Source organism: Wasmannia auropunctata, unplaced genomic scaffold (genome assembly GCF_000956235.1).
Source record: "Wasmannia auropunctata unplaced genomic scaffold, wasmannia.A_1.0 LD336092.1, whole genome shotgun sequence".
NCBI lineage: Eukaryota > Metazoa > Arthropoda > Insecta > Hymenoptera > Formicidae > Wasmannia > Wasmannia auropunctata.
This window is the reverse complement of record NW_012026798.1, coordinates 1,146,047-1,161,799: the sequence shown is the minus strand read 5'-3', so window position 1 is coordinate 1,161,799 and position 15,753 is coordinate 1,146,047. Positions and strand designations below refer to the sequence as shown.

General features: G+C 42.2%; 1 protein-coding gene across 1 annotated transcript in view; it reads left to right on the top strand.

Annotated features, from left to right (window-relative positions):
* Positions 1–15,753, top strand: part of LOC105462859 (protein patched) — a 41,951-nt gene that overhangs the window by 7,830 nt on the left and 18,368 nt on the right. Inside the window, exon 2 of the mRNA XM_011709729.1 lies at positions 5,900–6,092. Within this exon, the coding sequence (XP_011708031.1) occupies positions 5,900–6,092 (193 nt within the window). The remainder of the gene's footprint in view (positions 1–5,899; positions 6,093–15,753) is intronic.

Below are 15,753 nucleotides of genomic sequence, written 5' to 3'. Positions count from 1 at the left end.
TTTTATTACATATTTTTATTATGTAATTGCTATACCTTTATTAATCTGCGCATTACTTATCGCGCCAACTCTTTTAACATTTTCTCTAATTATTTGATTTAATCATCAGAAGTTCTAGTGATTTATAATTCGTTTAAAAATGTTATTATTGCAATGCGTTTTTATATTATAATATAAATATAAATCAAAATACAATAATATATTATGTAACATATATGAGCTTTTAATTATCGATTTATACGTTAGACCGTTTTTACTTAAAAGAAGCGTATATGTACATACAAGGAAATTATGAATAAGAAAGCAAATTACGAATATCCAAAAAATAGTTAAATATTCAAGCTCTGAAACTCTGAAATTCTTCTGTATATTAACCAATAGCGTTATTCTGTGAAACGATAAAAAAATTATGGGATACCTATTTAAATCTATGTAGCGATTATTATCTTTTGTATAGCAATCGTGGCGCAGAGAGTTGAGCGATTGCTTTCTGTGCCGAAGACTCTTTAAATCTGATTAAGAAATAGGGTTTGTATTCGATCGCTACCTCTCGTGAAAGCTCACTGGGAACCCATCGAGAATCACATCGTATGAGAGTATCATATGAAAATTGCTCTTATTAGGACTCTGCAGTTTGACTAACTGCAGTTTCATTTAGTAATGAACGAGAATTTAGTTTCCTTAGGAATTTAGTTTCCTTCTATCATATTTAGGTCTGTACTGACAAATTTCGGTTTTCTTTTCTGGTGTTCTTTTCAACTTGGCCAATTCTTTTGATGTCACTTTTTTGGCTTTAGTCTCTCTTTTTCCAAGAATCCTTGATTCATGTTTTCGCGCACTTATACATCCTATGAGGATTTATGCTCCTTCTTTGTTACATTTATTTATACAATCCGTTTGTATTATTATATTAATTTATATGTGTATAATGAATTTTATCATTCATATGCCGGTCACAAATACCTTTGATATATATATCTTTTTTTTTTTCGCAAGTAGAGAGAGATTGGCAGAAGTTAGATTTGTGCACAGGTGCAAAACGTCAATCTGACGAGCTTTCTCGCGAGCTCAGTTTTCATTAAAAAAAAAAACCGGCAGGAAGCTTTCACACGTTCTTAACACGTGAAAAATTTTAAAGACACCGACCGTCACGCTTTTCCTCGAGTTTGGAAGTAAGGGACAACCGACGAGGAGAAGGAAGGGGAGTGTGTCGGACACCGATGCGCCTTAGGGTCGGTTCGTCCCTTTCATCCTTGCTGAAGGATACACGCCCACACGAGCTGGCGTCGTTCGGACGCCTTTCATCTTCCGCCCGTCGTGCTCGTCCTGTACTTGGCTCCCGTTGTACATACGTGCATGAGCAATATGTCCCTAAAGCCCTTAGAAAGTTCAAATAGAGCTCTCCTTACACTGACAATTTTGTGTCGAAAGGTCGTTCATGTTTTTTTTTCTTGAGAGGCACTGACTTCTCTTTAGCTTTATACTTATTATCACAAAAACTTGGTGTACCAAAGATTGGTTCCCCAGAGAAAAATTTTGGAAAACTTTCCGTCTTCCTGATAGTTTTAGATAGTTTTTCAAGAATCGAAAAATGTTAAGCCGTATCTACAATTGCGTAAGCATATGTCGTAAGCGGTTGTAGTTGTAATAATTGATCAATCACACAGACAAATTTTCTCCTCATATTCGACAGTGATTGGTCAATTCTTACAACTATAATGCGCTTACACAATTGTAGATGCAGGCTTCATAACTGAAATCGATACTCGAAATGAAATTACTATTAATTTCCGTATAACAGAAACATGAAGGCGATGCATATATCTTTAAACATCTGTTTCTTACGTTTAATTGTCAGAATTTTTTCAAATGTACTCTTAGAGAGTACTAATTAGAGTTCCTTGAGGGGAATATCAAAATTACCAATTATCTATTGAAATGCTAAAATAGAGCGGTAAACGTCGCAATAAGGCCTGGTCACAAGGTCGAAATAAAGGGAGGGGGGGAGGGGGAAGAGAGTCAACTCGCGATTATCAATGGTCACGAAAGCTCGTTACTGTCCGCAATTCGACCTTTGGATTTCCCTTTCGAATAGACATCACCGTGGAATTCTCCGGTCGATTAGAGCGCCGGCCGGATCGAGTTTCTTGCGGACACTTTCGAGCCGTACCTACCGCAAGAATCTCTTCGTTTATCCGGCATGGCGGTACCGCGGTGAGTTACGTGCACGCGTACGTACACGGAGTATAGATATTCTGGAATTCACGGCGCGACCGAGAAAGAAATGAAAAGGAAAGAAACACGCGCGCTCGAGCCGGCGACGTTTCGCAAATTGTGTTAATTTTCCACAGTAGCTGTGGTAAGTTTTTTTCAGCTGTAACAAACTTAACACCCCTTCGATATACCTTTGATAGGAAAAAAAAATGGAATCTCTTTTTATCACGGTCCTTGGCGATCACAGATACAACAACCAATTCCAGGTTCAAAATCGATGATTGTGTATTGTGTGTCGACGGGTACAATCGACGAGCAATAAAGTAAGAGAATCGCAATCGAGAGTGGAGCCAGGGGGAGACACAAAGAGCCCGACGAGGTGAAGAGGGTGAGAGTGTCCGAGCGGGCGATCAGCGCGCTCGTCTCTCTCTACTCTCGTCTCTCTCGAGGAGGGCACTCTCGCGAGAGAAGCGAGGCGACCGACGCCGCCGCCGCGCTTAACGAATTTATGTTACTCGTACTTTTAATGTTTTTTATGGCGCGACACGAGCTGCGTCGAGAGATAGCAGACAGCATAACAGGATCTTATGTCAACGACGGTGGTCTCCGCGCCGCGAGCTTGTAATATGTAGATACTGCCCACCGCCGGGAGAAACCCCATAAGGCCCGCGGTGAGAGAGAGACCACTTACGGGAAAAAGGGGGGAACCATCTTTGTCCCCCTTCGGCTCATCCCTTCCCCTCCTCTTCTTCGTCCACCCTCCCGTTCCCTCTCTCGCGCGCTGCCGCGTGTGTGGACGCTATATAGACGTCTCGAGAGCGACTCGTGGCGTCTCGACTTCCTTTTACTTCTTCTTCTTCTTCTTCTTCTTCTTCTTCGTCCTTTCGGTTTCTTTCTCGAAACGGTCGGTGAAAATACCGGTGTGTGCTCTCTCGATGGTATACAGGGTGTCTCGCAACTCCCGATCGTAACTTTAATGGCAGATTCTCGAGTAAATTCGGAGTCAACTTTGAGAGTATCGTTGTATGCCACATCCATGTATGTCTTGTAAGTCTGAAATTAAAATTTTAAATTTCTGCTTCGAACCTCGTCGAAGGAATAGTAAGATAATTACATGTACATTTATTTTTTACTTTATTTTTATGGCGTACGGTATAGGAAAATTTTTTGGAAAATTAACATATTTCGTGTCGCGCCAATTTTAAGTGACCACATCGTGCGGTTTATTTAGTGATATATCATATTTCTGTTTGTTTATTATATTTGCTAAATAACATGTATTTTATAATGATTAAAAAATTACAAAAATTATTATAAAGAAGAAGCCCTAAAATGTACCATTTTATACATACCATACATATAATTTATATCATACATCAATATTTATGTATCCATCATTAATTATCCACTATAATATTAGATATTATTTTAGAATTAAATTTCTTTTCGTCAAATATTAAACGATCTGAACGGAAAGTTCAGCGTGGGTCATCGGTGAGCCACACGCAGCACGGAATGTGTTAAGCAAAAATAATATGGTTAATAATTATTACTATATACTAACTAGTATACCGCGCCCATATAAGTCACGCAAAAATCAAAAGATTCTCGATAAAAACCGAGATGCTGGTAAACTAAAATGCCAATGTGCCCCTCAAATAATAGCGCGATGTATACTTTGAATACTGAGATACCGGTATCGCGCTCCGCTGACTGTGCATCTTTTCGGGGGAAACGGCCGGGTAAAAGTCACGCGGAAATGCGAAACTCAGTTTGGGCGCGCGCGCGTAGCGCGGTGGACCCGCTGACGCGCCGGGGCGGCGGCTGCTGCGGGTAGCGCAGCGGCGGCGACGGCACACCATGTGGCGGACGCGGATTGTCCGCGCGTCTAGAATTACGCGGGCCCCCTTCACCCCCTCCTCCCTCTCACCCCGTGCCGAGTCACGGGCCCGCGCCACGAGAGTTAATTGGCTGGAAAACCTTGCTATCCGATACCCGACGCGGCTACCGCCCCGAGATACGTGCCCGCGCGCGCAATCCATATTTTCGTCCGTCAGCTGTGCGCGAGCGTGCGCGCGAGAGCGCCGCGCGCTTTACTCTCTTAAAAGATAACTGTATTGGTGCGGTGCAAAAGGGCGGCATAATACATCCTTTTGCTCTCTCTCTCTCTCTCTCTCTTTCTCTTCTGATATACACAGCGCTCACGATCATAAATAATTTTATAGCTATCACGGGTTTTATTTTATACATTGTGCATTTCCTCGGCGTTTCAAGCTAAATGACGTTTGCCGGGAGGCCGCGCGCAATCGGATAATTTTTTTTGTTTTTAATTACGATTGCGATAATTTCGTGAAAGAACGGGCGAACGATTATGACGTAACGACACTGGCAAATAATAGAGCACTCACTGGTGTTGGCGCGTGTAGCTAAACCCCTTATGCAGCCCCTGGGTCAACTACCTATAACTAAATACTTGTTTGTCACAAATCGTGCCGTGTTTGTTTATTTAGGCGCCGTGCGAGTAGGTGATAGCTACGACTCCGGCCGACTTCTCTCTCTCTCTCTCTCTCTCTTTCTCCCCGTCTCTTTCTGAATTAGGCATCCCTCTCGCTCCGTCCCGACTCGAAAGATAGGCATTGTTGCGGGTGGTCCACGGTACATATTGTCAGAGCGGCCACCAGGTAGTGTGCAACGTTGCCGCTTGCAATGTTGCAAGCGCGGCTTTCCTTCCCCCGTCTCTCCTCCCCGTAAGGCCCCCCGACTCTCCTTGTACGATTACCCCTCTCTTTGTACCTTCTCTTTTCTTCTCTGTATTTTCTCTCTCTCTTTCTTTCTTTTTCTCGTTCTTTCCTTTTTTTCTCGGTTTCGTTTAAGCAGCCGTAACCTCGCTCTAAAAGCCCGAACCGCCATCCTCACCCTCTCCTCTTTCCCCATTCTCCCCTTCCCTCCCCTCCCCCCGCCGTTTGTGTCCACGTTCCTTCTTCACTGACCTTCTCTGTCTCACTCTCGCTTTTTCTCATTTCCGCCGCTTCGTCGTTCTACAAACCCACGCGTCGAATTTAAAGGCCCCCGATGCACTTGCCCTCTTCTGCCCCCGCGTCACCCCGCTTCTTCGTTCTCTGCACTCGATGACATTGTCATACCCTCCGCGATGAGTGCATTCACTCGATTTTTCCCGGAAACCGGCTCGCACCCATTCTTATCCCGCGTTAACGCCGCCCGGCGGAATTATTCTAGAATACAGATCGCCCCGAAATATCGGCGACGATTCGTATAGAACATTTTCGACGGAGATTTGTAGTACGATCCATTTACAGAGATAAATTGGTGCCGGTTCGGCAAGCAGCTCTGCGATGGAATTATTCGACGATATTGTCATACCAGTCGGCGCGAAAACGCGACACGCGCGAAAGCGCGTTGTTCAATACACGTGCATGCTCGCGCCGATCCAATTTTTCTGTAATATTTTGGAAAAAAGGAACGTACACGTATTTCCGTTTACGTAGTGTAATTCGGGTCCGTTTGTTTTGCGAAAGAGAAGGAGAAGTTCGAGTTCGTACACCGTGAAATCTCTTAGTGAATACATAGCAGAGCGTTAATCGTACATCGGAATTTTTTTTTTGGGTCACGCACATACATATGTAATTGCGCAACGACGTCACGAAGCCCTCGATCTTATTTCCAGGGGAAGGCGGACGGCCAGAGGTCAGCGGTGTGGTTCAGGGCGCGACTGCAGGATCAGCTGAGCCAGTTGGGCTACTTCCTGCAGAGGCATGCCGGAAAGGTGCTGTTCGTGGCCGTCCTCGCGCTGGCGATCCTCTGCGTCGCCCTCAAGTCCGCGCAAGTCAACAGCAAGGTCGAGCAGCTGTGGGTGCAGGGTAAGCGACTGTCACGCACGCTTTACCGTTTCTCTTATCGTTCATCTTTTGCGGATGCGATACTTTTTTCTTCCCTCGCCTTTTAATCCTGTTATTCTGTTCGGGTTTACTTGACCCAAAACGTACTTTACTCTTTTTCTTACCAATATTTTATTTTAAAACTTTTTTTCTCCGGAATTTGATGACTTGACGATTTGATGACTTCGTCTGTTAATGTGAGATATTTTTTTCTGTAAAAATTTTTTATTTTTTTTATCTTTCAGAGCTTTTTGATTATATTTACATGAACGATATTTGAACAGAATAGCAGGATTAACGACTATAATGTAACATATAGCAAAAATTCCGTCGCGAAGATAAAAATCGCAAATACAGGAAAAAGAAACAAAAAAATCAAAATCAAATGAAGAAATATACGATAAAGTGCGAGTTTCTTATCTTTTGTATATTTTTTAAATTGTGTTTTGGAATGAAAATCGCGATTCTGATCTCTGCTGAATTACTAAACGTAAAAGTATGAAAATCCTCCTGACTTGCTACCACGCGTATTAAATTGAATCGCGTCATTAAGTGTAACGGCAGATGGAAGCAAATTAACGTAAGAAAATCGTCGAGAGTGTCGGTTTAATTATTCCCGAACGGAGTGTGCCGATATTTCGTATACGAACAGAAGCGCGACGACGTAAATTTTCACGCGGCGGCGCGGGCGGCGCGTGGAAAAGGCGCGGGTAAAAGGAGCGGAGCAAGAAATACGGGATAAATCGTCCGCGGGGAGGAAAAAAGGAGGATGCGCTCGCTGCGCGGGCAAAAAGAGGGAAACGATTCGAGCGGAATCTCCCCCACCGCGGGTTACATTAGTTGCACACACGCTGGGTGGCCCCTCTATATTTACCCGTGGCTTGAACGTTAATTCGAACGCCCGTTGCTAACTTATATGTTATATATATGCCGGCGCGCGAACGAGAACACTCGCGGCGAGGAAAAATCGGACGTTTCGGAGGGAGCGAACGAACGTTTTTACTCTTATTCCGTTTGCATAACGGAAGCGTAGCGGAGTTGTTGGCTGCACCACTGCGAGTCTGTTTGTTGTCAGTCGCGCGAGTTCTCACTAGACTTAAATTAGTTTGAGCGTATTATCAACATTCTATATATATATGTTGCATGTTTGTTCTCGTTGGATACGTTTTACTTGATCCTTTGTTGACAAACGAAAGACTCGTGTGATATCCGTATAATGCAGATAAATAAAAATAGCAATAATACAGCTCCGCTTATAATTAATCTCATATTACATTTTATTGAGGATTCCTCCTAAAAATTATTTAATTTCTTACAAAGTGTTATCTGTAGATGCGATAATTTCAGAAAATTTTTATTTATTTAATATAATATTATAATAATTTTTTTTCATTTAAAATGAATTATAAATAAGATGACATGTTAAAATTTTCAAACAATTACAATATTGTCGTACAAGCCTCGGATGTCGTTAGAAACGGCATTATGCAAGACACTATATATTCTGATGTTAAGACTGATACGTGTTCCTGATATATGAGATGAGTATCTTCTGTAACGAATTTTGCGTCGCGCAGAGTGACGGAAGAGAGTCGACGGGGCGAACGGACATTCCGTTCGTCCGGGCTAGAGAGAAGTGCCTTCGTCGATGTCACGGGTAACTGTATAGAGATTCTTTCGACGCGCTCGACTTAGCACGAAGAAACGGCAAGTCGTGTCCTGGTTTTCGATCGGATGGAAGATACTGCGGACCTCCTAGATCGCCGCGCGTCGGAGACTAATCCGTCCGTGTGCGCGGACCTTCCGCGACACTTGACCCCGCGTGAAACTTCACACCGAGGACAAGTGTTACTCTCTCGTCGATGATTGTCTTTCCGGCAATAACGGTATACGACGAATCGGCGGTGAACGGATCGATCGAGAATACGTATGGAATTCCACGAAAACCGGAGAGAGCGTCGGACAGGAATTCCCCCGGCAATAATTCCCGTGATATCTTTCGACAATTTCGACGGCGTAGGTTTGTGCGCGAATATCTCATTTGGATGAAAGTTTAAAACTGACGTCTTGCAATGAGACTTAAGACTTAAGATTTAAGAAAATTGGCCAATCACAATCGATTATTCTTCTCACGTGGAATGAATAATCGACTATGATATAGGTCACAAAATTTCCTTAAATCTTAAATCTTAAGTCTTATTGTAGACACCGCATAATACATCTTTCTTTAGAGTTTAAAAATTACTTTCTTTAAAGTTTAAAAATTTAACACACGTGCGGGTGAACTTTTAGACAAGAGACTTGTTGACGACGTGCCAGAGCAAATAGACGAAAATATCATCGAAATAAATTTACTTAGAACACAACCGGTCGATTAAAGAATGTTATTTCGAGCAGATAACTGAATATCAGTATAGGTCGAAATTTTTTCCGATGGAATGTCACTTCTCGGAAACGCGCTTCGCGCGTAACATTCGGAAACCATTCTTTCCACCTTTCACGAGCGACGACCGTTCAGCAGCGATCGGTATGCGCCCGATTGGTTCCCGCAACTACGAAAGTCGCAACCCGATCGCCGTCGGCAGTCACGGCGATAAACCCGCCGCTGTTAAGGATTTATAAGGATCGTTAAAGGAGGCGCGGAACGTTGGATTTGCGATCTGGCCCGAGGCTCGCGCGCTTCGTCTTTCGGTGTTCTTTTTTTTGCGCCATTGTGTGGCTTAACGTTTATTACCTTCGAGGAATTTATATTGTTATTAATATTGCGTGACGAGTTATCACGCACTTCTGTTACGCGATTTTCATGCGCAGAATTGCTTGCTGTGCGACTTATTGTTATAGTATAATACGACATTAAATTTTATTTCGTTTGTTACTTACAAAAATTAATTATAGTAAAAATTAAAATACAGTTTTTTCAAATCTAATAAAATAACTTTTCGACGATATGCAGAATCTCGTCGAGAATAACATATCCAATTAGAAGAGTCGGCGCCTAATGAGTTCATCACTCGGATTTTGTGAATTTTTTTTCAAGAAAAAAGAAGTAGCTTGTCAGCATAATACAATCTTAAATTTTAATCTACGTAATTTACTTGTTATTTATAAAAAATCAATCGTATTAAAGATTAAAATAAGTTTCTTTTAATGCAATAAAACATTTTTATGAGACGGAAAATCGCGTTGAAAATAACATATCTAATTAAAAGAATCGGCGCCTGATAAGTTTGTCACTTGGATTTTGTGATATTTTTTTCAAGAAGAAAGAAAGTAGGCTGTTGGCATAATACAATCTTAAAATTTAATCTACGTAATTCACTTGTTTTTTTTAATCAAAATCAATCGTTTTAAAAATTAAAATACCGTTTTCTTTAAAGCAATAAAACAACCGAACATTTCGATGATACGCAGAATCGCATTGAAAATAACATGTCCAATTAAAAGAGTCGGCGCCTGATAAGTTTGTCACTTGGATTTTGTGATTTTTTTTTTTCAAGAAGAAAGAAAGTAGGTTCTGAATCGTACCTCAGTTATACGAAGGGCCAATCGTCGTCGTCCACCGGACGCGCGCTTCGTGCTCGATCGGCCCTTCTAAAAAGACTGCGCCCGCATATTCCGACCGAATACGACGCGCGAAGCAAGTCACCTCACGGATATCCGGTACCGATACACAGGCGCGTATATATACGCACGCACATCTTTACGCACGTCGACCGTCTTGTAGCGTCGACCTGCCTCTGCTGGAGGTGTTATATCCCTTTACCGTCCCTCGACCTTCCGCGCCGTGTCGCGTAACTCCTTCTCCACTCTTCTGCCGATGCCCTCATCAATAAATAATCCGAACGACCGCCAGCACTGCGTTGCGACGCGGTCGAGTACATTTTCGCTTAATATCGAGCGCAGTTTACTTGGCGTTAAGATGAAGATACGTGGAATTATAGAGGGAAAGATAAAGAGATAAACAGAGATAAGTTAAATCGAGATTAAAGTTAACCTACTCTTTAAAAGTGAATTAGTGGAATCATCACTGATTGTCAGTGTATGTCATTTTCCAATAACATATTTAGAACTGTGATAAACAGTGACTATTTCAATGTCGCTTCAGTGATAATATACTGATTTAAACAATGAATATCACTGAAAGGCAGTGAATTTGACTATTTGACAGTGAAATTCACTGCCTTTCAGTGATATTCACTGTTTGAATCAGTATATTATCACTGAAAGCGGCATTGAAATAGTCACTGTTTATCACAGTTCTAAGTATGCCACTGGAAAATAATATGCACTGGCAATTAGTGATGATTTCACTGATTCACTTTTAGAGTATATAAAAACAGATGTTAAGAGTAACGTCAAGGTCAGACATCTATCTCGTTTCGTGTTAGTTTTTCATAAAATTCAGATACGATATTACAGCGAAAAAAAAAAAAATATCACAATTTAATTTTGCCGCAATTGTAATATTATCAGATTTTTAGTTACTGGAGCACCGGTACTTCGGTGTTTTAACGCGGTAGAGAATGAGATACCAAGAAAAAAAAGAAATTCGTAATTGTGGCGACGGTTGCTGGGCGGAGAAAAATTTCGGTGCCGATACTGTCTGACGCCCGAGGGAGCCGAGCAATGATCATGCAACTGCATCTGGTGCAAGCGCGGAGTATCGGCTTTCAATCACCTGCACCCGTACCTACAACCGTTGCGCTTTCTTTCGTTCTGAATTCGCTGCGCTATTTTCGGCGCGAGAAAACTGGGCGCGGTGTACATTACGTGAAGCAAAAGAAAAAAACGATATCGACTTTGGTGTGATATCGATGAAAGCTGAATTAAAGGCGGAAAATCGATAAAAGAAAAGAGAGAAAGATTTTGCGACATAATATCATGATAGAACGAGAAAAAAATCACAATGAAATATTTTTCTTTATTAAATATATATTTTCAATTTCAGTAAAAATATATTTAAAAATGTTATTTTAATCTACTGATACATTAAATTTAATGTAATGTTGAATTACGCGATAAAAGATTAACATAAGTACTGAAGAAATGAATATTGAGCTACGTGAAATGTTGAGAGATTACAGAAATCGTTACGTTCGTTATTATGTTAAGTATCGAATCACTGTCTTCCTTCGCCCGAAGAAGAGCATGCTCGGTTTTTTTTTCACTGAATCGTGGAATTCATGCATTTCGTACACAGACGTGATTGCCGGAAGGTTAAACTGAAACGTGAATGGCACACGCGCCAATATCTGTCCTCTTCTTTTTCTCCGTTCGGACGACTGTGTGTGCGGGAAGCATTTAGCATTCACGCAGAGGGACGAGAGAAACAGTGCGGTGGAAAAAGACAAAAATAGCTTATTTTACATCTATCTCGGATAAGAGAGCAACAATGTGTGTACAGGACGCTTCAAGAACGATCCAAATCGCATTTGTAACTCGCATCGCAAATTTCTTATTATTTATTTCCGAAGCAAATATTTGCTGTCTCTCAAACATCTCAAACTAAAATAATTAATTGAAAGACGAAGACGAAGATTCAAGTTTATTTTCTTGAAGAAATTAAAATTTAATTTGTTTCGTAGACATTAATGTTAATTAATTAAAGTTTTTTTAGCTTTTGTTCGTATTTTTTCAACTGTTTGAATATATTGATTTATTTCAAAGATCTGGATCTAATATTGGGTTGAACGGAAAATTCAACTGTTTCGTTTTTTTTGTTTCTTTTTTAATGTCATCTTTTAACAAGAAACGAAATGAACTTTCCATTCAACCCAATAGATTGTCTATTACAGAATTTTCTCTTTTAGTTAAACATCTTATTTGCAAACTCGTTTTTAATGTACGGATATTCTCCAGGTTTCCTTAATGCGGAAGGCTATTAGCCTATAAATTACAGCTTCTTAACGCTTATAACATGGCCTATTACGTTGTAATTTGCATTTACTGCTACTAACTACAGGATGCGAAATCGAAATGAGAGCTAGGATAACACTCGTCCGGTCTCGTCCGAGCGGTTTTAATGTATGACTTAATCCAGAATTAGAACCGATAGAGAAATTATATGCGAGCGAGAGAGACTCGTCGTCTGAACAGAACTATGGTATTTGCATGTGCTGAAGAGTTCCGTGTTTATCGCGTCAGCTTTCATCTTAAATCTTATTCTATATATAGAGGAATTTGAAATGTTAGAAATAAAAATTCCTCTCAGCGGTGTTGACCCGGAAAAATAAAAGTCCCCGCTCTCTGATAACACTAATTGTTTTGAAACGAATATCATTACACGTTATACACGTATACGTGCGCCATACGTTGAACGTTTAGCAACAAAGATCAAGTGATCCAGCCGGTTAAGAAGCCGACTGGTTCCTCTTCCGCGCAACTACTTTCGATCCATTTCGAGCGGTGATTCCCTGCGTGCGTATGTGTATATGTGTCAGAGAAATAAAAACGCCTTTGCATCTCACGCGCGCCGCGTCACGATCGCGGGTCCGAGCCGATCGCACAAGCGCCCCCGATCGCGACGATGCCCGTCCTCTCTTGCTCCGCGCGGCGATAGCCGATATCGTCGCGCCCCGTATAGCGGTCCCGCGGCGCGTTCGCGCGCGTGCACAATGCACGGCGAGTAAACAGAAGATGAGATCCTCTGTTTATGCGGCCGTCCGTCCGTTCGTCCGTCCGTCGGTGCAACAACAACAGATTCCTGGTGGGTCTTTGGACGACGATCTTCTAGCTCGCTCTTACCGGCCTTTCTCGCTCCATCCTTCTCTCTCTCGTCTCTCGCATCGTGCCCTTTTTCTTCTTGTCGGCTTCTTCTCTCCGATCTCTCTCTCTCTTTCTCTCTTGCTCTCTCCGTCCCTTTCAGTCTCGCTCAGCGAGTCTGCCTCTCTCCCTCTATCTCTTCTCTTTCTTTCTCCTCGCTCTCGCCCACTGGAAGGCATGGAGGCCTAATGAAGATGTAAGCACTCGGGCCGGCCCTCGTGCACGGTCGTGCTTTCGTCCTCCGTCCGTCCTTGTCGCACTAACGCGACAAGACGGCTTCCTTGGTCCTGTACAGGCCGTTCCAAGTACGTCAGATTGATCGAGCTACTTTTATAGTTCCCAATCTTCCGAATTCCCCGAGTTTCATGAATCGGCGGGAAAGGTGGAGAAAAGCTTCTTTTAACTCGATGAAATTATTTTCTGTATTAAGATAAATAATAAATTGAATTTTGTATATTTAAATAAATAATTTTGCGACAGGATGCAGTTTCTTGATATAGTATTGACTGTTTACTGCGAGATATCTAATCTTCTCAATAAATAACTTGTCTCCGCTTAATGTATTCTTCTTATAAGGAGGATAAAAGAGACGTCTGTCTTTGAGAAAAACTAATGTAAATAATTTATCAAATTTTTACCTCTCTTTCGTTTGAAATTATTTAATAAGGCTCGTAAGATTTATCATAAATTCTAATAATATTTTTGAAACTCTTTGGCATTTGGTTGCCTCATCGTATCGTTAAAGTCCTATTTAATCTTTCAATATAAAATAGAGATTCGTCATTGTTATTATTTCTGTTAGAATCTTTTAGAATCCTAATATTTTTCGAGAGAACTTTCGAGGCCGTCAAGTACTCTCAAGAAAATTCCAGAGATTTCTAAACGTAAAAATTCAATCATGAAACTTGAAAAAATTGTGATTCTGGAAATGAAAAATCACCTTCGCATCTTTAAGTTTCTGACTTTTCGGAAGAAAAAATTTTTTCGGTAATTTTGCAAGTATTGGAAAATTCAAATCGATGATTGGAATGAAAAAAAGATATGAATTTTTGTACAATGAAAATATGTAGTTGGCACTTTTTATCTTATGATTTTTTTATCTTTGATATTTAATTTTACGAAACTATTTTCAACAAACCTGGGAAACTCTGAAATTTTGTGGGAAAGATAATACTTTATTATTTACATCGAAATTGAAAAAAAAAGAGAGATGATAATTTCACAGATCGTCATCATCGCGGCATTATTGTATCACCAACCACGGACCATCCCGTAACAAGATAATAACGTCCCGCTATTAGAGAGCCGCGATCTCAAGTCGCTGCCGCACTATGAAACCAATTATGTTAACCCTCTCTACTGCGCGCGATGTAAACCTTCTTTCATCTTTCGTTAATCATTACTTATATAGCTTTTGAAGTTACAACGTTCTTTTCTATTCATTTCTGGCCTTCCTTCTAGGAAAACACCGATTCATTTTAGTCGGTTTATCTCTCTACGTACATTGGACGCGTTTATCAAACGCTTAAAATAATCTAAATCAAGCAGTAATCCCGCGATCATTAAATTGATTTCCCGCTGAAAGATTCGTCGAATCTCCTCTATGAAGTGCTCGCGGATGAATAGCCGGTACTGTGCCCTCTCTCTCTCTTTCTCTCTTTCTCTCTCGTGCGATTGATGCGCACTGGACGGATAGTAGAGAGGAACCGCGAGATGCTGGAGAAAGGAAGAGCCAGCGTGTGGCGTGGTGCGCGCCCGGGAGAGGGTGGGCCACAGCAGCTACTCGATATAGGAACTCTCTTGTGGCCCCTTTTACTGACTATTCCTGACGGAGAGTTGCGTCGAGAGAGCGACGGAGAACGAGCGAGCGACTGTGAGCGACTGTGAGCGCGGCGGAAGGGATCAGGCTTGGCAAGGGGGCGAGCGAGAGCACGGGGCCCCACGACGACGACGAGGCTGCTCTCGCTCGACTCGGCTCGGCTCGACTCTCCGGAGAGAAGATCCGAGACTCGGCTCAGCTCAGGCACGCAGGCCCACCGCTGGTTGGCTGGCTGGCTGGGTTGGCTTGGCGCACAGAGAGCCCACCGGGCCACCCACCGCGACCATTCACCGGAACCGAGCCCCATCCAATCCCAGTGACTCTCATTCATCCGTGTACGAAGTCCGCGACCTCGACAGTGAGCGCGAGAGGGGTGGGGCAGAGGGAAGGGGTATGGGGAAGAAAACAAAATACAGGGAAGAAACCTGTGATTCGCGATTTTTTCACAAGATGCGTTGTTGTGGAATAATTGACGAAGGTTGTCTTAACTTAGGAGAGCATTTCAACTTGCATCCATCTATATACGTAAATATATATATATATATTTTTTTTTTCGAATGTAAATCTCAATTAACTCAAAGTTTAAATTTGGAAATCGACTCGACGCTTCGGTCTTTGCCGGCCCGACATTCAGGGGAGTCGGAGGAGAGGAGGGAAACGCCGGCAGGATTTCGTTAGAGGAAACACGAGGAATTGAACGTCGCCGCGAAGAACCGCCCATCAATCTCACGGAAAGCGGGCGGGCACGCTCTCATCGCACGCAGGAATTTCTAAGCATTTCCTCGAAGATTCGAACCGTCGCGTAGCCAGCCGGGGCGTGTCGCAGGAACAAGGACCCCTAACGAGGCTGTGGCCACGTGGTTCTTACGTTTTCACACGCCATAAAGCTGTCCGCACTTGCGCGCCGGCCGGAGATGAATAGTTTTCAACTTCTGATGAGGACCACCGATCGATCTAGAATAAATAATTTGAATAATAACAGTGCGGAGGGTATTTTTGACTCGCGGAGCGAGACGCTTACGTCACCTAAGAAGATTCTTCGTTCTCCGATTAGGAGCTTTT